The 21793-nt window shown below is 47.4% G+C and overlaps 2 protein-coding genes across 3 annotated transcripts in view; both read left to right on the plus strand.

The window, feature by feature from the left end:
- Positions 1-3866: 3866 nt before the first annotated feature.
- ENTPD4 (ectonucleoside triphosphate diphosphohydrolase 4) lies at positions 3867-12167 on the plus strand. Of its 2 annotated transcripts, none has more exons than XM_042836223.1 (13): positions 3867-3927; positions 4533-4640; positions 4922-5119; positions 5383-5588; positions 6441-6591; positions 6678-6781; positions 7329-7388; positions 7625-7779; positions 8989-9155; positions 9361-9685; positions 10357-10442; positions 10678-10839; positions 11063-12167. In XM_042836223.1, the coding sequence occupies exons 2-13, from the start codon at positions 4633-4635 to the stop codon at positions 11289-11291; spliced, it is 1851 nt and encodes a 616-aa protein (XP_042692157.1). In that variant the 5' UTR covers positions 3867-3927; positions 4533-4632; the 3' UTR covers positions 11292-12167. The 2 variants fall into 2 exon arrangements, with proteins under 2 accessions (XP_042692157.1, XP_042692158.1); XM_042836224.1 differs by having other exon boundaries at positions 7625-7755.
- Positions 12168-17253: 5086 nt separating this feature from the next.
- Positions 17254-21793, plus strand: part of LOXL2 (lysyl oxidase like 2) — a 36931-nt gene continuing 32391 nt past the window's right edge. The window contains exon 1 of the mRNA XM_042836150.1: positions 17254-17394. The gene's annotated coding sequence lies outside the window, so the exon portion shown is untranslated. The remainder of the gene's footprint in view (positions 17395-21793) is intronic.

The following is a 21793-nucleotide window of genomic DNA, read 5'->3' on the forward strand; positions in this document are numbered from 1 at the left end:
GAGTTCGAGCTCGGCAGTGGCACTTCCTAGCACTGCTGCACGCGGTTCATGGAGGTTTCGTGCTCTGTAAGCAACAGGTCCTCTGTTCCCAATGCGTTCAGGGAGGAGACGTCGTGTTGTCATTGACCATAATGAGCCCTTTCCCCTACAGCCCTCCCTCTTGCTGCCTGATAAGAAATGGGTTGAATCAAAGTGACATGCAGAGCTGTTTCCAGGTTATAGTTTAATCTCAAGCAGCTTTGTTGCAAGGAATCCTTCCCGCAGCAGCTCTGCACAAGCGGGTGGTGCAGCAGAGATGCTGGCATGATGATACACAGGGATTTTTTCCCCGCTGTGCAGACGAGCTGGAATTATTCCCACTCTGTGAAATTGTTTCCACACCAGCATGGCGCATCGGAGCCATCCATCAACAACACGAACTCAACTCAATGTACCTACAGACCCTCCTCCATTTGCGACAGCTCAGCCTCGAGCAATGGCTTTTGGCCCCAGGTTCCATCAGCAGGGATGGAGCAGAGGGCGAAGCTTCCCATGCTGCTGAAAAGCCAGGTTGGTTGCAGGTTTGCTCATCCACATGCCAGTGGGTCACTGCAGAATGCACAGCTGCAATCTGCACGCACGTTGCATCACACAGTCATGGTGATTCAGACCCATAAGGCCCGAGTTCTTCCTGCTGACCTCCGCTATGGGGCCTCTGCACCCTGCCACAGCTATGAAACAGCATGAGGTGAGAAATAAATGGCCCTCCCAGTGTGACATTCTGCTCCCAGCTCAGTGCAGGACCCTCCCCAGCCCATCAGAGCGTTTATCGGGGCTGGAGCTTCAGAACAGAGCAGATGTACCCATGCAGATAAGGCAGGAGTGTCCCATCTGTGGGCGGGCACCTTCTGGGAACCTGAAGTTGGGGTTTATCTACCAGATCCAGTGAGATACAGAATTTTTTAAATTATTATTAATTTTTTGGGGCGTTTTCCTAGTTTCCACCGTGGGTTTGGTGTGGGCTGAAGGGTGGGCAGGGAAGACCTGGTGCAGAGAGTTGCCTTCCAGCAGCACGTTGCAGGACACTTTATTAATTGGGGTGATGAACAGCAGGTAATTGGCCTTCTAATTGCAGCAAGGAAAAGGCACCTTGTAGCAATGCAGTGCAAAGAAAAGGGATCTAAATAAATGTACCTCATTTGCACTCCTTTTTGCAGTGCAATCAGGTTGAGCTTCGTGTCCAACACCAAGAAACCCCCACGGCATTTTGGGCAGGCATTGCCATTCCCCATCCTGCACGCTGCGGATGCAGAGCCAACAGGAATTGTCAGTTCCCCACCACGGCTGCATTGCCTTCAGCCCATCATTCCCACCCCTGCTCCTCCTAAAAAGATGCAAAACCTACAAAGAGGTTTTAAGCAGTGAGTCTGCAGCAACCTGTGTGGGTTTGCTCCCTAGATCTGCCCTTAGGTAGAAATAATGGGTCAAAAGTGCAGGTTTTGTGCTGCTTCAAACCTGAACTTTCTGTGCCGTGTTCGCCCTGCGAGCATAATGCTCTCCTATTATTTGTTATCTCTATGAGCAAATGAAGCAAAGTGGATTGTTTTGTCTCCACAGTGGGCTGACCCATTTATTCAAGCATCAGTGCCATGTACTTGCTGCTCTGGGGAGGTGAGCAATGGAAAACAAGGCAAGCTGGGCACTGATCTCTGCATGGGTAGAGCCACGTTTCTGCAGCCTGGGAGGTGTGGATGTGAGGAATTTGGCCTGTGGGTTTTATTTCAGTGCTCCCATAATCTGACCTAATTTACCTCGTTCAGTGGATTAATGCAGCAGGGAGAGGCGGTCCCTGGCTATAATTGAGGCTCTTTTGCTTTACTTCCTGCACCCAATCTTTTTCAACAGCTCGCCTTTCTGGTTTGGAGCCCCGGGGAAACAATGGGAAAAGCTCAGCCCTGTGCTGTGCTTGTAGGGTTTTTGGGTGGCAGCGAGCAGAAAGAGGCTGCTGGCTTTGTGCACGGCTCTGCTGTGTGCTTTCTTTTGGGCAAGCTGCAAAATGAGGGGTGTGGGATGCACCCAAAGCGGTGGCAATGCTCTGCCATCAGCTGTTGGCATTGCAATGGCTGAGCTTTGTCACTGGGATGTGCAACGCTTCGTGTTCAGCTGCAAAGGATGAGATGGGAGCTCTGCAAACAAATGAAAAGCAAGCAAATGAAAAGCCAGCTGGACTGGGATTTTACTTATTTATTTATAGAAACAGGAAGTTTTAACAACCAAAAATCCCCCACAGAAATGCAAAAAGGACTCTGAATTCTACTCAGAGCTGATCAGCAGTCCCATATCTGCCAGCCCCGGTACTGCTGCTGCAGGATGATACTGGGGAGGGTGTGGGCAGGGTGGGTGCTGCTGCCAGATAGGGATGCATCTGGTGGGCTGCAGGTCCCCCAACTCCTCCATTTGAAATTGCAAATGCCCCAATGTTCCATTCCAAGCTCGGCCCTGCAGCATTGTTACCCCAGGTCTATGTCATGCTCTGTGCACCGGGCACAAAGGAATGCCACAAAATATGGTCGCAAACTGCGAAGAGCTTCCTCCGCTGCTGCAGAGCCCATACATCTGGAAGTAATTAGCAGGCACAAAGCAATGCAGCATTCCTCCTGGGCCTCCATTTTGTGCTGCCTGCAGGCTCTGGCAACCCATTTGCATCGGCAGTTCTGTGTGTTTTCATCAGCTAACAAGGGTTTGTACCATGCAGAAAGGATGCAGTGCTGCAGTCCTTCTAAAGACGTCCCATTTCTGGCAGTCCTGCAGAGCTGTGCACCCACAGCATGGCTGCAGTGCTCCCAGGGCTCTTTGCACCCAGTGCAAGGTGTTGCTGGAGCTGTGATGCAGTGTATCTGCATGCAGGAGGTGGACAGAAGGACTCTGTCTGCATTGCTTCTATGATTAGTTAATTACAGCGCTGCAGCTAATGGGGATGATCACATCGAGATGAACAACTTTGCTCTCATTGCATCACAAAGTGGCAAAACGTGGTGAGCCCAGATGGAAAGCAGAGCCCCAACCCCACCTTGCTTATTGGAAGGTAAAAGATGGTGCACGAAACTGCTGTGCCAGACTCGTGTGCAAAATCTGGTGTGCAAAACTCAGCATGTAGACCTGGTGTGCAAAGCCTGGTGTGCAAACGTCCAATGCCAACACGCAAAACCCAGCGTGCAAAACTGGTGTGCAAAAACTCGGTCTGCAAAAGCCAGCACGCAAAGCCGCTGTGCAAAACACTGCGTGCAGAACCTGGCAGAACCCAACATGCACGATCCAACGTGCAAAAGCCGGCGTGCAAAGCTCGGCCCTGGGCTGCTATTGCTGCAGCCCCGGTGCGTCCCATCTTTGCAGCGCTCCGGAACGCGCTACCGCCGCTCCGTGGCAGAGCCCCGCACCGCTCTGCTCTCATCCAAACGCACTTTGGGGAATCATTTCCCACCTCTTTGGCAAAGCTCGGTTTCGGGACGGGCGATGACAACAAGCCCCCAAACACAGAGGAATGCTCAAAGGCAAATCTCGGTTTCTTGCTGGATCCATACTGGCGTTATGCATTATTTGCATTACAAATATTGATACGTATTACAGCCGACACGTAGTTACACGTTTCCCCTGCAGATCTACAGGTCTCCACGTTTTATCCGCTCATCCATCAGCCGCTCTGCGATTTAATCGCGATGAGCGGCCCCCCCGGGCTCCGAATTGGCGCCAACCCCGCGCCAAGCCACGCCCCCACCACCTTTAGTCACGCCCCCCCTATTATGGCCACGCCCCCCGGGGAATCCCTTCCCAGCCCGCCCCCTCGATTATCCGCGCTACGTGTGTGCGTCATTGCGTCACATCCGGCCGCGCACCCGGAAGCGACGCGCTGCCCGGTTGCTATGCGGCGGGGTAGCGGCGCGGTTCGAGGTGCGGAGCGCTGCGCTGCGGCGTGGGGCGGCCCAGGCCGGGTGGTGAGGGCGAGAACGGGGCAGGCGAGGGTGGAGGAACCGCTGCTGTGCTTGGGGAGGGGCTTCAGCTTCTGGGGGTGCGGTTTTTTGGGGAGCGGGCTTGGAAGGAGAGAGTGGGCAGGGCCTTGGGGCCTGCCCGCCGCTAGGTCTGTAGGGGAAGGAGGGAGCTGCCTGCCTGCTGCCTGCCTGCCTGCTGCCTGCCTGCCTGCTGCCTGCCGCCCTCTCCAGGCACATCTGAGGGCAGCCCTGCTTCCTTCTTCTTCATCTCCTCCTCCTCCTATTATGTGTTTGTATGTGTTGGTGAGGGCTGTCGTCTCCCCAGACAGAACTTTCTTAGCTTTCAGCCCTGCTTGTGTTAGAGATGCTTCTCTGTGGCCCTGCATGTGCAATGCTGTGTCTTGTTCTGGAGAGCTCAAACCTGCACCCTGTGCTCCACCTGTGGCTTCAGCAATGCAGAATGGTGGGGAAGGGTCCCCAAACAGGGTCTGCTTGTTTAACGTGCTGGTGCTGCTTGTTGTAATGCTGTTTGGATTATTATGTATCTCTTATCATTCTTTAATTCAGGAGGGGAAGAGCAATGGCTTTGAGAGTGGTTGTTCCTTATCAGTTGGATGTGACTGGCTGATTCTGGAACACTTGCTTCCCATCTGCTGGTCCTCCCAAAATGGGGAGGTAAGAATCACAAAGGAGCTGTCAAATTGTGATGTTGTTTGAGGGAAAACCTGGGTACCTGCTCATCAGCTTGAGCCTAGTACAAAGTGCAAAGGTGGAAATGTGGTCTTGACTACTTATCAGGCAGTGTGAACAAAACAGAGCTGGAACAAAGCAAATGATGTTTACATAGAACATATATTCATCTTTGGCTCGTTTCAGAATGCACCGTGCTTCCCTTTGGTGATAAAGTCCATCTTTAAAGCAGACCACAGCCTCACAGAATCCTGTTTGCTTTTCAGGATCGGCGTTTCTTGTTTGCTTCCTGCTTCTTGGCACTTCAGCATCTCCCCAATGGGCTGTCCGCGTATTTTCAACACTACTTTGCGTCAGATTGTGGTGATTGGAATACTTGCTGCTGCTGTCTCTCTGCTTTACTACTCGCTGGTTGTCATCCGCAATAAGTATGGGCGTGCATCCAGGGACAAAAGATTACACAGGTGAGAGTTGAAAAGGCTCCGGTGGGAGGAAAGAAAAGTAGTTTTGATGTGAAGGATGAATTGGTGCAACATATGAATAAATAAATGGGGGGAAAATGTTTTTGAAGCTTTCCTTATCCAAGTTGCTTCCAGTTTATCAGTTTCTATGGGCACTTCAGTGACGGTGTAATACTGATAACTCTGCTTCTCGTGATGGAAACTGTTCTGAGTCTGTTGAGGGATACTTGGACATTGCAAGGTGGAAGTGCTGAGTTTTCTTCTAGGTATCTTGCTCGGGTAACGGACACAGAAGCTACAGATACAAACAACCCCAACCTGAACTATGGGATCGTTGTGGACTGCGGTAGCAGTGGCTCTCGGATTTTTGTGTATTGTTGGCCAAGACACAACGGAAACCCACACGACCTGCTGGACATCAAACAGATGAGGGACAAAAACAGAAAACCGGTGGTTATGAAAATCAAACCAGGTACTGGAAATAAATGATCTTGAGATGAGATTTTTTTTCTAGATAGCTGTGTGTCTAAACTTGGCTTTTTCTCAAACCAGCACTCAGAGAATCTGGGGAAGACATGTAGAGGTTGTTGGTGTGGTGGTACTCCAGATTTCTTTGGGTTTTGTTTGCAGAGAGCTTTGCTCATCTTTGGAGCTTGGAATGTGACACCAGTGGGCAGGAAGGAGAGAATTCTGTGCTAAGATAGCAGCTGGTTCAGTTGTCGGTTAACTTGGTTCTGTTTATTTAGGGAATGAATAATCTGCTTTCTGTAAGGCTACTTGAACCAATTTAAATAGGTGATTATAGCAGAAATGCTAAGTCCTGGCTTGAAGCAGTGATGGAGCACCTGGTGGGAAGGCAGGGCCAACCCAGGGGAGCTCAGGTGCATGTAGTGCAATGCACTGACAGACCTGAAGGGCTGGAGCCAGGATCCACCCTTTCCCAGCCCTCATTTATGGGTTGGCAGTGGAGGTGAGGGCATCTCTATGGGGATCTGTGTGTACCTGAGGCCTTCCAGAGGTAAGCAGACTTTTTTTCCTTTGTTTCTGCATCCATGGCTGCGGCATTTGGGCTTCTCCTCATTGGTTGCAGCCTAGGACTTTTGCCACCCCACTATTATTACTCTCCATCACATTATAGCATTACAGTGATGGATTTTTGCTGAACACGTAATTATTTCTCCAAATATTAGCGTTATTTATTCATTTCTAATTTCCTTATTGAATTCCTGGCTTTGGGCTGCTTATTCCTGCTCTGTGTGTCAGTTATCCCAACAGGAAATCCCAAAGCCCGAATTGCTTCACTCATGTTTCTCTGTTTCACCAGGCATCTCAGAGTTTGCTAACACTCCTGAGAAGGTCAGCGATTACATTTTCCCACTTCTACGCTTTGCTGCTGAACATGTGCCCCGTGCAAAGCACAAAGAGACTCCTCTTTATATTCTGTGTACTGCAGGAATGAGGATTCTGCCAGAAAGGTCAGTGGCTCTCTTAATTTCTGCATTCAGATCAGCAGGCCTGGTGTCTCCGCCTGTTTTTAACCGCTCAAACTGTGATTTTGCAGCCAGCAGAAGGCAATACTTGAAGATTTGGTCACTGATATCCCCGTGCATTTTGATTTTCTGTTTTCGGACTCGCACGCAGAAGTTATTTCAGGGAAACAGGAAGGTAGGTTTGTGTTGGGGAAACAATCACAACCTTCATAACCTGTTGTGCTACGATCTGGGAGCTGTTTGAAGTTATTTAATGCCTTTTAAAATCCTGGTTTGGATGTGAGAGATTATTCCTCAATGGCAACAGATGGAGTGTGGAGATGATCATCTGCTGCGATCTCCTGGCTTGTCTAAATGTTTCCTAATTAGCAGTGACAATAATTTGTCTGTGTTTAGCAGTGATTTTAGTCTATCTAGGCTTTAGGGGGGAAGGGTGAGGATAAGGCACAGCATTTGTGAGCAAGGAAAAGTGGTTTTAGAGGAGCAGTGATTTGTTGTGCTCAGTTTGCTGGAGGCAGAAAATTGCTTCATAGGAGTCAACATGCTTGCTTTGGTCTGAAATGTACACGTGAACTTGTTGCCAATGCAGTGGCTTAGGATTTTTTGTAGAATCTTGACTTGGAAAAGCAGATCTGGAGTAATGTGATGGGAATGTTTGATGTTTCAGTATAATGTGAGCTGTGATATGGTGTATTAACTCAGAATATTCCTTATGTACACAGGAGTGTACGCGTGGATTGGCATCAACTTTGTTCTTGGCAGATTTGAGCATACAGATGATGGTAAGTGGCCATGGATGGGATTTTGGGAAGGATTGAAGCTGTGCCATCGCTGCTGATGGTCTGATTTTTGGTGGAGATCTCAGTTCATAGTGTGTGTGTAGATGCTGGTGCTCGATTGATGTGTGTGTGAAAGTTTGATCCACATTGCTACGAAACAAAGGTTAAACAGAGGTGGTAGAGCTGCATTCTGCCCATTCTGACTGCATTTCCCAATGGCTTCTGCTTGTTTTCTCCAGAGGATGAAGCGATTGTGGAGGTGCACATCCCAGGCAGTGAAAACAAAGAAGCTATTTTCCGTAAGAGGACTGTGGGTATTCTTGACATGGGTGGAGTGTCGACCCAGATAGCGTACGAAGTCCCTAAAACTGTAAGCTTTGCCTCTTCACAGCAGGTTATTATCTGTGCAACTTCCTTCTTTTCATTTTGGTTTATTTTAATGCATATTCCTTTTTTTTTTTTTCCCCCCTTGTTTTCTTTGTTTTGAGTCCTATCCTTCATTCCATCACACCCAAGCCAAAGGCAAGAGAAGATGGCAAATACCAGCCCTTCATCAGCTAAGCACTTCATTGTATTTCTTCATTCAAAAAGTTGATTTCAATTAGCACAACTTGTCACTAACTTTTCAGTGGGTCTGCTTTCTTTCTCTGTGCATGTGTGCATGTGTGCTTGTGCAACTTTTAAATCTGTGTGGTACTGAGAGGCTTTTGTAGTTTAGTGGCAGAATGTTTATAGTTATTTTCCAAGATCCTGTATAAGGTGTGGGTTGTTTCTTTTTTTTTTTTTTCCCTCAGAAGTTGGATTGCTAGGACCTGAATTAACAGGACATGGGGATAACAGTTCAGTTTGAAATATCACCTACATCTTCATCACAGTTCATCTGTTATGGGTTATAAGATACAAATTTCTTTGATGGGAGGCTTAAAACGAATGTAACTTGCTCTGATTGCATTCCACTGAGCTCTAGAGTGGTGCCTAAAGCTTTAGAATTGGATGACCTCCCATTAACATCACTGAGAAATCATCTGAAGCCAGAATAGTGAAAAAACTGAGTGGTTTGGCTCTCAGTGCACTGCTGTAATGAGAGAGATGGCTGTTTACACTCTTCCTGTGAAATTACAGGTGTACACATTGCAGGTGTACAGCTAAACAAAAGCACGGGCATTCAGATCAAACTGAGATGGGAAGAGTCGCAGGCAACTGATGCTGATGGCTGTGTGGCTTTATCTGAATGCAGACCAATAGAAGGGAGGTTCTGATGTGAAACCTCTCCAGGTTCCTAACCAGAGAACGGGCGACAACTGACAGCGGTGCTTAAAGTCTGACTGCTGCTTCTCATCTTTTCCCAGAGGAAAAACCACTGCAGTGTCATTGGTAGCAGCTCCCATGCACTTCCTTAAGTACCAGTGGCATCCAACGCGGTGCTTTGAGAGCAGTGTGCTTTGCTCTAACAAGTAGAAAGCAACGTGGGCTTGTGAAAAGCAAATCGATGCATAAGGAGTGGCGTTCAACGTTGTCAAAGGCATCTTCTGTTTCAAAGTGCTCATCTTCAAGTTCTGCTTCGTGTTGTTCGTATTTAACTTTACTGCTTGTGCTCTGACAGGAGGAAGTTGCCAAAAACTTGCTTGCAGAATTCAACCTGGGCTGTGATGCTCATCAAACTGAGCACGTCTACAGAGTCTACGTTGCAACGTTCCTTGGCTTTGGAGGCAACGCAGCGCGCCAGAGATATGAAAACAGTGTGTTTTCCAGTACAGTGCTCAAAAATGGGTAAATGGCTTTAATTGCTTGGAGATGCAGCTTCTGTAACCCCTGACTTCAGTGTGTTTAGTCAAATGTCTTGATGTAAAGCTTAGTTTATACAGCGTGCCGCATGTGCTGTTGGAGTTCCTTTAAATAAGGGTATCTTGTTTTGGTGCTTGCACATCTCAGAGCTTGATGTTTCTGATCTTAAGCTGTTGCTTTCCTTCATCAGACTGCTGGGCAGACAGACTGGCATGACTTCAGATTCCCCATACCTGGATCCCTGCCTGCCCGTGGATGCTCAGGATGAGATCCATCAGAACGGACAGACCATGTATTTGAGGGGAACAGGAGACTTCAATCTGTGTCGTGAGCTCATCCAGCCCTTCATGAATAAGACCAATGAAACTCAGACCTCCCTTAATGGTGTCTACCAGCCTGCTGTGCACTTTCAGAACAGTGAATTCTATGGTTTCTCAGAGTTCTATTACAGCACGGAGGACGTGTTGCGCATGGGAGGGGATTACAATGCTGCTAAATTTATCAAGGCTGCAAAGGTAAAGTGTTCTCCAGAGAAACTCTCTTTCTAGTTTGGAACAGCTGCTCTACAAAAGCACTTCATGCTGAAAATCTTGCAGCAAAACTCTTCCTTCAAGGATCCCAATCTTTTTATCCTGTGATACCTGTCACAAGGCATCTCTTTTCCTCACTGGGTGTTCTTTTAAAATACTGTTTTAAAGCATAGTAGTAAAATACACTCTAGAAGAAGTGATGCAGAAAAGGATTGATGCTGGAGAAGTCCACCCCTTGGTTCTCTTGGGGTTATGGCATAGAAGAACCAATTTTGTTTTCCCCTTGCTTTCTGTGTCTTGTGCCAGTTTCACAGGTGTGACTCCTAACAATTCACTGGGGACAGTCATGCTGCAGTGTGTCCTATAGGAGTATGATGGCCTGCTTTGGCAGTGCCATAAGAACAGATTTCATCTTCAGGTGTATGACTGAAGAATTTAATAAAACAATTAGTTTAATTACAAATGTTAAGTAAGGATCAAGATGGCTGTACACAGAATAGAGTGAAAAACGTGGTCAGACTTGGTGGCAGTGCAAGGGATGCTGTTGCATACAGCTTTGGTATTTACAGAGCATCTCACCTGGTGGCATTTCTTTTCTTCAGGGCAGAAGCATGTTGAAGTCTTGGTTTGTTGTTTTTCTTTCTTCTTTCTTCAAGGATTATTGTGCCACTAAGTGGTCTGTCCTGCGGGAACGTTTTGACCGTGGTCTTTATGCATCACATGCTGATCTCCACAGACTGAAGTAAGTATTTGTGTTTGTACAGCAAATCCATTCATGCAGGGTTGCCAGGAGGGAGGTCACGTCCAAACGGTCCATTTAGTGAAATCACTGCAAGTGTGAATATAACCTGAAATATTGCATCAGCCGTAGAAGTTAACTGCTGTTCCTGTGTCTAAATGTGCTCCTCAGCCCTTTTGGACTCTGTAGCTGCTGAGGAATGGAATGCCTGACAATATGCCACTTTTCTTTTTTGTAGGTACCAGTGTTTTAAGTCTGCCTGGGTATATGAGGTATTTCACAGTGGTTTCTCTTTTCCTGCGAGCTACAGCAATTTGAAAACTGCTCTGCAGGTGTATGACAAGGAGGTGCAGTGGACACTGGGAGCCATTCTGTACCGAACACGGTTCTTACCTTTAAGGTACTGCTGGTTTTCTGCAATGTCTGGGCAGTTCTTGGGTGGAAGTTAGAGGGAGACAAGGTGCTGCTTCTGGTGAGCACGCACAACCTGAGGATGTGTTTCTAGAAGCTCAGCTAACGCTTGGTAAAGCCCTGCTGACTAAAATGGGCTCTGTTTGATTTGCTTTGGTTTGGAGGCAAGGCTTGATTGGTGACTTGTGCTTTATCTCCCTGTTTCCTTTCAGAGACATCCAGCAGGAAAACTTCCGTGGAAGTCACTCCCACTGGAGGAGCTTCTCCTTCGTTTACAATCACTATTTGTTTTTTGTCTGCTTTCTGATCGTGCTGCTCTCCATCCTGCTTTACCTGCTGAGGCTCAGGCGGATCCACAGGCGAATGCTGCGTAACAGCTCGTCTCCTTCCCTCTGGATGGAGGAGGGCCTCCCACCACAGAAGATCTCTGCAGCCTTGTGAGAGGCTGTGATGGAGCACAACTCTTGGACTTCCTACACAAAAAGCCATTTTTGCCTCAGGGTTTCTCTTTTTTTTTTTTCTTTTTTTTTTCCCCTTTGAATCATCGAGGAAGGAAATTGCCCAGAGTGTGGGATTCAGCTCAGTTTTGGAAATGCAGGGAAGTGGAGTTGGTTTGTCTTCGTCTGGTGAAATAATATCTGCCAAAAATTCCTTATTTTTTTAATCCATGCACTTTGGTGTGTAACGGGGTGAGAAAAGACTGTCAGTAAGTGTGTAGCAGCAGCTTAAGCTGTGTATGGTGAGAGAGAGCGTGAATTCTCATCCTGTGGGTGAGACTGTGAAGTTCTGCTAGTCAGGATGAATGAGTTTTATTTGCTTTTCCAAATTCCAGGCCTCATATTGCTAGGTTTCTCATTGCTGAGTCTCCTCAGTCAAAGGAAAGGAAGTGCAGGGTTTTCAAAAGCAGCAAGGAAACAATCTCTCAGATCAGCTTTCCCAATTTTGTATTCTGTAGTAAATACTGTGATGGAGAAGGAAAAAATCTATTGCACCCAATGCTGTGCTTCCAAAAGCTTCTTACAGCTGTTTTATATGTGACGGTCTCCCCTTTTATCTTGGAAGCTGTATCTGCATAGTGGCACAAGTCACTACTTTTTAATCCTTTCTTTCTCTTTCGTAGTCATCCATTGATTGCCCTCAAACTCCAGTATGGTGGAAAGAACTGGAACATGCCTCAGCTTTTGTTTCTGCTAGAGTAGACATGCACAATGTCTCTTATTTTTAAGTACTCTGAATTGTTAATTTATATTTTATTTAAAGCTGTTAATTTTACTTGAAAGTAAATTTGTCCATGATTAAAAGTGGGATTTATACGAACTCCTGGTGTATGGGCATTTTATTCACTGTAAATCACTTCTGTCCCTGCTGCCTGTGCCCAGCTGGCAATGTTGTCTTCTTTTAGCAGGTGTGGAATTGCAGACAGACGAGATGCTGTGCTCAGTACTGAAGGAGGTGGGGATGTTGATTCCATTTTGTTAAGCTTAAGGTGCAGTTTTTTCCTCTGAAAAGCATCTCCATGCTTTGAACTGTGTGACTGTTTCCTTTTGGTGCCTTGACTGCAAAAAACCGTAGGGTGGAGCTGCATTCACTCTCAGTTCTGACATTGGAGCTGTGATACAAACTTTTTTTTCACTCAGGCTGATAATTCTTATCAGAAAACTGACGCTGCTGCTTGTTGCAGAGCTTGTGCTTCCTGCTTCTGAGATGCCTAAAACTGGGCACAGAGCTTCTAATTGCATGCTCAGATAATGCAGCCCCCATTTGGACAAGGGTCAGTGTGAAAGGGTTAACGTTAAGGTGGAGAGGAAGTATCAGAGTGTGACATGGTGACATCCAGGCGGGTGTGGGGGTGCTTTTAATTGTTTCAGAGCTTAAGGCCCAGCAAGCACAAGGGAGAAGGTGCAGATCGACCAAAAACCACTTGATTCTGCAGCTCCAAACTACTTTGGATAAAAGAGGAACCCTTCCCATCCTGCTCCTGGCCAAGCTTGCTCCAAAGAGGCTGCATTAAGCAACAAGCAAGAGGAAACATGGGTCCTTGAAGAGCCTTAGAAATACCTGTTCTCACTCCATTCCTGTTGCTGGGCTCAGGTTTCCATGCACAACGGTGATGTTTATCTGTTTGTGTCTGGTTCTGCATTGACTGCTTTCTTTCTCCTGCTTCTCCCATTCACCTTGTCCTTTCTCCAGGTGCGTTGGGGCTGGTAAGAATGCAGAAAAGCACAGGGGAGAAGCGAGGGCGCTGCTCTTTGACCTTCCCCAGTGACCTGGAATGGGCAGGAGCGTGATGCTGCAGGTTTTGGCCTTGCAGCCTCTTAGATGCATCACTCATCATCTTGTTGCTGTGTTTTTCATGTATGGCATATATCCAAAGAGGGCCCCTAATGGAAGAAGTGTTTTAGAGACAAAAATACGCCCAGGAAAGAGAGATGGAGAGCCTGGGGTGAGGAGGGTAAGGGGGAGAAGAGGCTCACAGCTCCTTCAGTGTGGAAACAAAAAGGTTTTCTGTGCCTCTGCAGAGGGGACAGTCAACAGCAGTGACTCGATGGCAGCCTGATCACGGGCACCTTGTTCTTCTCCCATTGTTTCTGCCATTGTTGCTACCAAATAACGCATGAAGCTCATTGAAAGCTGAAATGAGCCTCGTGAGGGCTTTGCTGCGTCCCTCTCCCTGGGCATTAGCTTCTATGTGTGTAGCATTCAGGGGACTGGGTCCTTATAGCTGTTTTTCAGGTCATTCTCTCTCTGTTTTAAGAATGGGAGGACGACAATGACTTTCTAACCTGAGTTTGAAGATCTTTGGAATGCTTTTCAAGGACGAGGAGGGAGCTGCTGCGTTTGCACAGGGATGGTGAGGACCAGGATATTGCGTTCCTGAGCATCCTTGCCCTGTTTGCTCTCTTAACAGCCTTATTCTGTTCATTTCAGTTCCTCTTCCCTTCTGGATGCAGCGTTCTCAGTCACAACTAAATGAATCTTTCAGCAGGAGGATGGCAGATGAGTTCTGCCTGCTCAGGGCTCCTTGGGGCCAGCAATCCCTTCTGTGGCCCTTGACCCCTAGACACAGAAATGTGTGCCCTGCTGTTAGCAGGGGGACTCTTGCCATCTATTGGGAAGGGATGGAAGCTCGAGGACCTCTGCCATCCCCCAGGGTAAGATGACAAAGTGCATCCCACCTTCCTGGGTTTGTCTTGCAGGTGTTGTTTTGCTGCACGTGTGGGCTCAGCTCTTGCTGCTTTCCCACCATGCTGTCACTGCCTTGAGTCAACTTCTCACCCTTGTTTTGTCACTAAAAGAATATAAAACTCTTTGCACTCTCCTCTATCCATACTGGGGAAACATTTTGCTTGGGGAAAGCTGGATTTCAGCAGCTGAATCCTTGAATCATGCTCAAAAGCAATGAAGATCAATCAGGAAAATAGAGAGTGCTTGCCGAGTGCCTTGTGCTTGAGTCTTCCTTGGTCCAAGAAAACCAGTAGCTTGCATTCCAGTTGGGAATTTCAGTGTCAACTGATCTCTCTCCCCACCTTGAAAGGTGAAGGGTAGAAATGCAAGGAAGATGCATGTGTTTTCTCTGTGGATGTGATGCTCTGTTGCTCCAATAGCAAAACAGCAGCTGTCATGTAAGCACTGAGCTACAGTGTCCTTTCTGAGCTCCTGTGCTTGCTACAGAAATACAACTGTTGTGTTTCATGGGGAAGTCGTGGAAATTCCAGTAGGGGTTAAACTTTACATAAAATACCCTGGTTTATTCCTCACTGTGAGGTGCTCAGTCCCACTTCTCTGCAGTTGCTGGTGTTTATCATCCATCTGGTGAGTGCAAAAGCAGAGCTTTGCCTCTACAATTGCACATGGCAGCAATATTCCAACAGGGCCAAGGGGTGTGAGAGCTGCCACGTGTCGTTAACACCTCGGGTCCTTTGGTTCCTCAATTATCACTCCGTGTGTTTAGAAGGTTGAGTTGACCTAGGTGAGATTTGGACCAATGGCTCCAGAGAGTCTACAGAGTGAAAGCATGAGGCTTGTGGAGGTAATGAGCCTTCCCTTTTAAAAAGAACTAACAATTAGGGGAGATTATAGAACCTAATAGCGCATGCCTAATTTTTTGGAGGCATGGACCATGACTGTGACTGCTTGGTCAAATCCAGCCCTGACTTGTCCTTATGGCAAGGTGTGCACTGCAGGCAGGTACAGAAGGAAGTGCTGAGGCTGAGGATGTGGCCCTGAAATTTGTTGTGCATGGGTTTTAGGAAGAGATTCTTCTAAAAGAGAGCCAGGATTTGGAATTGCTGATCCTCGTGTGTCCCTTCCAACTTAGGAAAGCCTGAACGGTTTCCTTCATTTTCTGTTTATGTGATCAGATGATGCAAGCCCAGTCTAAGCAGCGTTTACAACCATAGTCCATGATTTTGAGAGGTTTCCTATTTTGTTTCTCAGCTTTTTGCTGAGTGCTCTTCTGGTCTTAACCTGCTGCAGTATGAAGGGGGCAGCAGATTCCCCTGAATCCGGCTCAAAAGCTTTGATGAATTCCTGCCGAATGCTTTGCTTTATGCAACCCACAGGCACTTCCATCAGCTGGAAGCCTGCATGGCATTTGCTGCTTGTATCCTTACCCGACCCGGGCATCCAGAGAGCATTCCTCCTGCAGGCTGTCATGTTTCTCCATGCCCCGATCAGCAGACGCTCACACATTCCTTCCTCTGACCAAACTTCTTTCAGCTTCCTGCTGCTCTAAAACAGCTCCGTTTGGTGCAGCTTCTGCTGTGAAGCATTTTGCTCCCGGTGTCCCTGGGTTTTGACCCATCAGGTTGTGCTCTGCTGATGGTAATTTGCAGAATTTTTGCTGCAGGAAAACCAATGCATTACGGATCATTCCCCATCAGCAGTTGCTGTTGGCTTCTTTGGGTAGAAGAGCAAAGCTCTGAGCGATTTCCTAACTTGACATCTTGATATTCTCCATGAGTTGTACCAAGAAGCCAATTACCCTCTTCTTAGTTGTAGAATTGTAAGGAGTTGCACTGGACCTTTGGAGAGCAAGTCCAACCCCATAATATTAACAGTGACATTGGAGGGCTGCCCTGCCAACTCACAGGAATGTGGTTGGCGTCTCTCTGCTCATGTTATCAATTTTTCTTGGTGGGTGTCATCTCAGAGCCTGCCATACCAGTAAGTGATGAAACAGTGATGTTCTGTTCTTGTGTTGGGTTGAGTCTTTGACGTCCCTTCCAACCCAAGCCATGCTGTGATCCCAGGAGCCCTCAGTTATGGACAAATCCGTTCCACAAAGAGCTGACAAAACAGGGAACAGGAGAGATTTTCCTGAAAGCAAGGTTGAGCTTCTCCAGTGTTGTCAGTTTATTCCAGGTTGCCCAACTCCCTTGCTTAAATTCTACATTGCTGCAATTCAATTCCAGTCCAGCTTCCAGGAGTTGGTCTCAATGACCCTTATGGGCTCCTTCCAACTGGGGACAACCTATGATACGATTCCTTTCTCTTCCCAGCATGTTGCAGGTTCCTCCAATGCTGCTGCCCAACTTGCTGAGATATCCTTTCCCAATAAGTGGTGGCATCAGAGAGCGGGGAGCTCTGCACATCGGTGCCTGAGTAGCTGGGTATGAAGGCTAATGCAGATTAGGATAAGAAATGGGGCTGTGCTCTGAGCAGGAAGGGTAAATGGTGCTTAGGAAGTGATGGGGAAACCTGGGAGGAGGGGTAAGTCTGATGGCAGATGTGTCCTCGTAGTGTTAGCTGTTAAACCATGGGAAATACGCCCAGAGGTGGAGATAAAGCACTTTCATTTTTCAAAATAAAAGGTTTGCTAGCAAACCCTTCACAAAATTTTAAATTTCATCAAGGGATATACTGAACTAATGGGGACATTCCTCCTAAAGTTGGCTTTTGTGAATACCTTGGTGCCTATCAGCTTTCTGCTGACTTGTTTGGAAATCCCATTAAACAGAGGTTCAAATATACATGGCCAAAGCTGGGCAGAAAATACATTTCCATTCGTAGGGAAATGCTGATGTATCAGAATGTGCTTGGGTCAGAAAATATAATTTCAAGGTGTTCTCTCAAACAGATTTGCAGAGCGCTGTTTTTTCTTATTGTTTGTACAATTAGAAGAACGTTTTATTTTGTTTATGAATGGAGAATTGCCTTTAGCATCAGGACACCGAGGGCTCTGGGGAAACTCTTGGTGCGGGTCTGGTTGGTTCTGAAAGATGTGCCGTTCAGATTCCTATCCCACCTCCTTCCCTGCAGCCCTGCCTGGATTTCCCCCCGTTTCCCTCCTGTTGCAACGCTCAGATTACAGGACAACCCATGATATCACCCGCTACGAGCAGAGGCTGAAGGGGTTGGGTCTTGGGAGGGGTTTGCTTGGCGAACTCCAGTGAAATTTGCCAGGAAGCAGCAGCTCCTTGCAGCGTATTCCTCCGGCTGCGGGATATTTCCCGGCGCAGAGGGGACCATCGGACAGCTCAGCCCCAAAGGCAGAACTTCAGCCCCGAGGTCACCCCCAGCACGACCTACCACTAACCCCAAGGTAACGCAGGGCTGTCGCCCGTCCTCTCTGGGGAGGAAGGAGCTGATGAGTTAAACCTTTCCAACCTTTCCTCCCGTGCTGAAAGTTTGACTTTGCCTCTCTTTCCTCTTTGTTTTCCTTCTCTCCCATCACTGTGTGCAACGTTTAGCCTTAACGAGCTGGGCTGGCAATCAGGCATATGATTCCACTAATTCCTCTCTCCTGAGTCTTGGTGAGGGAGGGATGACACAGACCCAGCGTCGCTTTGCAAAGATGTTGTGAGCAAGTTATTCTCCCCTTTGCTTGCACACAGGCGCGCACTAATGAAGCAAAAAAAGACGTGTTGCAAACTGCCTGCAAGTCGAGGCAATGTGTATTCTCTGAGGTTCTTACAATCTGCTTGATTTAAAGCTGCTGTGGATGCCATCGACGTGTTGCCAGCTACAAGCAGTTTGAATTCTCCTCTTTGAATACTGTGCTTTCGGTGGAAAAGGCTTTGGTGCAGATGTTTCCCATTGGCAGGAGGCACAGAGCAGATACATCCATAGATAAGAAACTTTGCTGTTGTCATGCTTGGGATCCACAGCCATTTGCAAAGCATCCTCCTGGCAGCTTTCCTTCGTTAGGCTGTTTTATCACAAAGTTTCAGGATTTGCAGTGGTATCCACCTGAAAAACTGCAGCAGAGAAACTGTTTCTGGAATGACTCTGCCTTCTTTTAGGTAAATTTGTGTTCTTTAAATTAGGAAGACGTTGCTGTGGGAGGGTGAGAGAGGTTTAAAACCCAATGCAAGGTAGCACGCTATGCAGAAAGACCCCACTTTATCTGTCTGGGAACAATAGTAGGAAACCTGGTTAGCATCTCTCATCAGCTCATAACTGCGACACTGCGCTGCTTTCAGACTGGCGCTGAACAGGGGCTGCAAATAATTTGCTGTAGGGCTGCTGCTTGCCAGTTTCATTTCATCTGCATCGAACCACACGTTGGGGTAGAATTTCCTGGGTTGGAAGTGGAGAGCAGTCAGAAGACATGAAATGAGATGTCTGATGAGCTGCTGTAACGCGGAGCATGCAGGGGGAAGCCACATATTTACCTTTGTGTAAAGATGGAAGGAGTGGTGGTGGTGCAGAAGGGGACAAAGCCTTGGCCTCTTTTAGTAGAGCAGCCATGCATTCTGCTGACAGCTCTGTCCTTCTGTAAGCTAAGCAGGGACCTCCAAGTGCTTGTGATGTTCTCTGCAGTTTGTTCAACACGTTGGCCCTGAACATCATTGATTTTGCCACCAATTCCTTCTCTTTTTTTTTTTTTTTTTTTTCTTTACATTTGTCTTCTATATTCATTTTAACCTTTCATCCTTTTTTTCCTCCTGATCTGTTTCCTAACACCATTAGTGTTGCTCGGGAGCACAAAGGTGTCCTTTCTCAGAGATGGCAGCTTCAGGGTGGGCCCATGCAGCAGATCTCAGCCAGCAGGTTTGCAAAGCACTTTCTGCTCACTGCGATGCCTTGTGAGAGCTGCTGTGGTTCCCATCTCTGTTCACCTTGACTTTATGATACCAGGCAAAGGGAAAAGAGAAGGAAAAGAAAGAATTTCCCCAAAAAGCTGGGAGTCTTTCATCCTTCTGGCAGGTGGAACCTGTGCATGTAAAGCACAGAATGTTACCTTGGGTTGATCCCTTACCCTTGTCTGGGCTCTGCCTTGAATCCTATATGGCATTCTACCTAAAAATACCGTAGCTTACAGCTGGGATGTCTCCAGTGGTTCATTCAGCTTCCACTTTCAGTGTGCTTTTTGGATTGCCCTATGCTACCCCTCTTTGAAGTGTCTGTGTACTCATACTTTCCTAGCAGAGAGGCATCTCATCTCCAAGGAGGCCATCCCACTGTCGCAGGATTCTGTATGCCAGTTTCTCTGTATGTTGTTCTGCTTTGCTTTAGGGCAAGTTGCAATTAAGTGAAGGTTGGGGATCCCTTGGACCGGGGTTAAGAGTGGCAATGATTTTCTGGCCATCCCAGTCAATCTGTCCCTTGGAACAACGGGATAATACATCTCAGCTCCTATGGAAGTGGGTGGTGACGTTTCCATTCGCTTTAATAGGACTGGAGAGGCCAATGCGAGTTGCCTGTTGGCTGGAGATCTGCTTCCCCAATGGGAAATCCCATTACTGCCCTATCGCCATGCTTCCTATGGGGTGTGTGACTGAAGTATGGAATTGGAAATGCAGGGAGCAGCATTTGGGGTGGCCAGATATCAGTGTGCAGCGCTCCTGGCTGTGTCCCAGAGCTGTGGTCAGGGTGTAGTTGTCCCTTCCTCCTGATGGATGCTCCATGTCGTGCAAATCGGAGCGTTGCTGGGTCTGCAGTCCCAAATCAGCCACTCGAAACTTTGCTTTTGTTGCTGGATCAGAGGCGAGAGGGGAAGCTGGTTTGTTGCAGGCTCTGTCAGAGCTGATCTATTGTTCTGATGATTTGGTGAAATGAAAAAGGGATTCTAGCAGCTCAGAAGGGCTTTGATGTGGGGAGATGAAGAGCCTATTAGTTTCACCTGGCGAATTCTCTGAAGAAGCAAAAGCTCAACATAATTTTGAAATGGGATTGCTGCATGCTTCTGTGTGTGTCCATCATTAGGAGACTTCAGACCAGAGCCCTGCAAAGGGCTGAGTCAGCAGCTTGCAGGAGCATGCCCCAAAGCCTTAAATTACAACTTAAGGACTCTCCATCACGTTGCTATGGCCTGATGTACAGGAGCCAGGAGACCTGGAGTATTTTCCTGGCTTCTTTATTCAATAAGTTTTCAATGCTCTGTCTTGGATTCTTCTGAATGGGGAGACCAAGTGAGATACTTCTAGGATTATGTCATTAATGAGTCTGGAGGCTGTTAGAGGATTTGAGGGGAGGAATGAGCCCTAAAGCAAAGGAAATCACCAGCGCAGAGCAGACATCCTGCAAACCCAACCCTGGATTTCTTCTTAGGCAGCTCAGTGTGTGCAGCTCTCCGATATTTCAACAGGATTCTGCTTTTCCTGACATCATGGCTTAGTCTGAATGGTTTTTCTTCAGCCCCTGAATGGACAAGAGCTCTGGGTTTGCAAGGTTTGAGTTCTGGGGCGATGCAAGCACTGGGAAGGCTTTGTCTCCAAATGTTTGAATGTGCAACTATTTAGGATGGTAACACGACCTGAAGGGAAGCAGGCTGTGGCTGCCAGCACACACTGCAGTGTTGTCTCCTGGAGCGTGTGCAATTGCTGCTGTTCTGGTCTTAGGGGAGAATTCCTCTGAGATGCACTTGCACAGATTTAACGAGATGAGAAGGCAGATTTCAGGCTGTTTTTCCAGTACCTTCTTTTGGGCCTTATCTCAAAGGATCCCGATGGAGATGGGATGGTGCACGACCTGAGCACGAGATGCGTGCCCCCCAAGTCATTCCCCTTGGCAAAGGTTCAGGATTGCATTCATACAAAGTTGTTGAAACACCTTTTTTTCCCATCAGCCTTTTCTCTATGGAGCAAGGGACCTATCCATCCTCCCCAGATTTTCTCAAATTCTGCAGTAAACAGGTTTTTGTAGCTTTGCATGGCTCTGAAAGCCTCTAAGCTTTGGGAAACAAAGGCAAGTTATCCTGCAGTTGGCTCTTAGTGCTCCCAGGGTGCTGACCTGATGAGTTTTTGCCAAATGTGAACATTGCACCTGTGGAATTTGCTGTAATCTATATTAGTAATGTTGGTACCCACTGAAGCCCGTTGGTCCCCATTAAATCATGAAGTCTGCACCAGCAATCTGCCCACTGACTGTGAGATCTCCCGATGCTGTGACTTCCTATAGGGCTTCTTCCAGGGCTCTGTGTTAATTAATTAATGCTTCAGGGAGCTCAGCTGGTAACCATTACATCCTGCCTCCAAATGGTTTCCCCAAACCGTTGTGTCTTTTGGCTGCAGTCCTCCATTGAAACGACCCAGGAGCTTTGGTTTGAATTGGATGCAGCCCTGCGAGCTGGAGCTATTCCCAAAAGGTAACCTAGGTGAGAACTGGGCATCTCCTCTTCATTATGGCAACGTGCCTTTATCTCTCGAGAGCTTCCTCCAGGACTTGACCACAAGGCCAACGCTCACAGATGATGTTTCTTTGCCAAGAGAAAGCCATAATGACGCTTCAGGTTGTGTTGAATTCTCCCTCTCCAGGAACTGAGATGAAACAGAGGTTTCCACCCAGCTTAGCTTTTGTTTCGCATTCGCTGAGGCTGTTTAAATCCTATTTACTCAGTAGCAAGAAACAACAGCAGCGAAAAACACGGTAGGACAAAACAGATGTTTAAAGATTAGAGCTGAAAACCAGATTTCCCAAAGACCATTGGGCTTACAGCTCTGTGGGCTCATCGTTCCCCCTCTGGTATTTTTACTTATAACTAACATATGTTATTTGTG

This window comes from Centrocercus urophasianus, unplaced genomic scaffold, assembly GCF_019232065.1.
Source record: "Centrocercus urophasianus isolate 14NV4802_14NV808 unplaced genomic scaffold, USGS_Curo_1.0 seq_58, whole genome shotgun sequence".
NCBI lineage: Eukaryota > Metazoa > Chordata > Aves > Galliformes > Phasianidae > Centrocercus > Centrocercus urophasianus.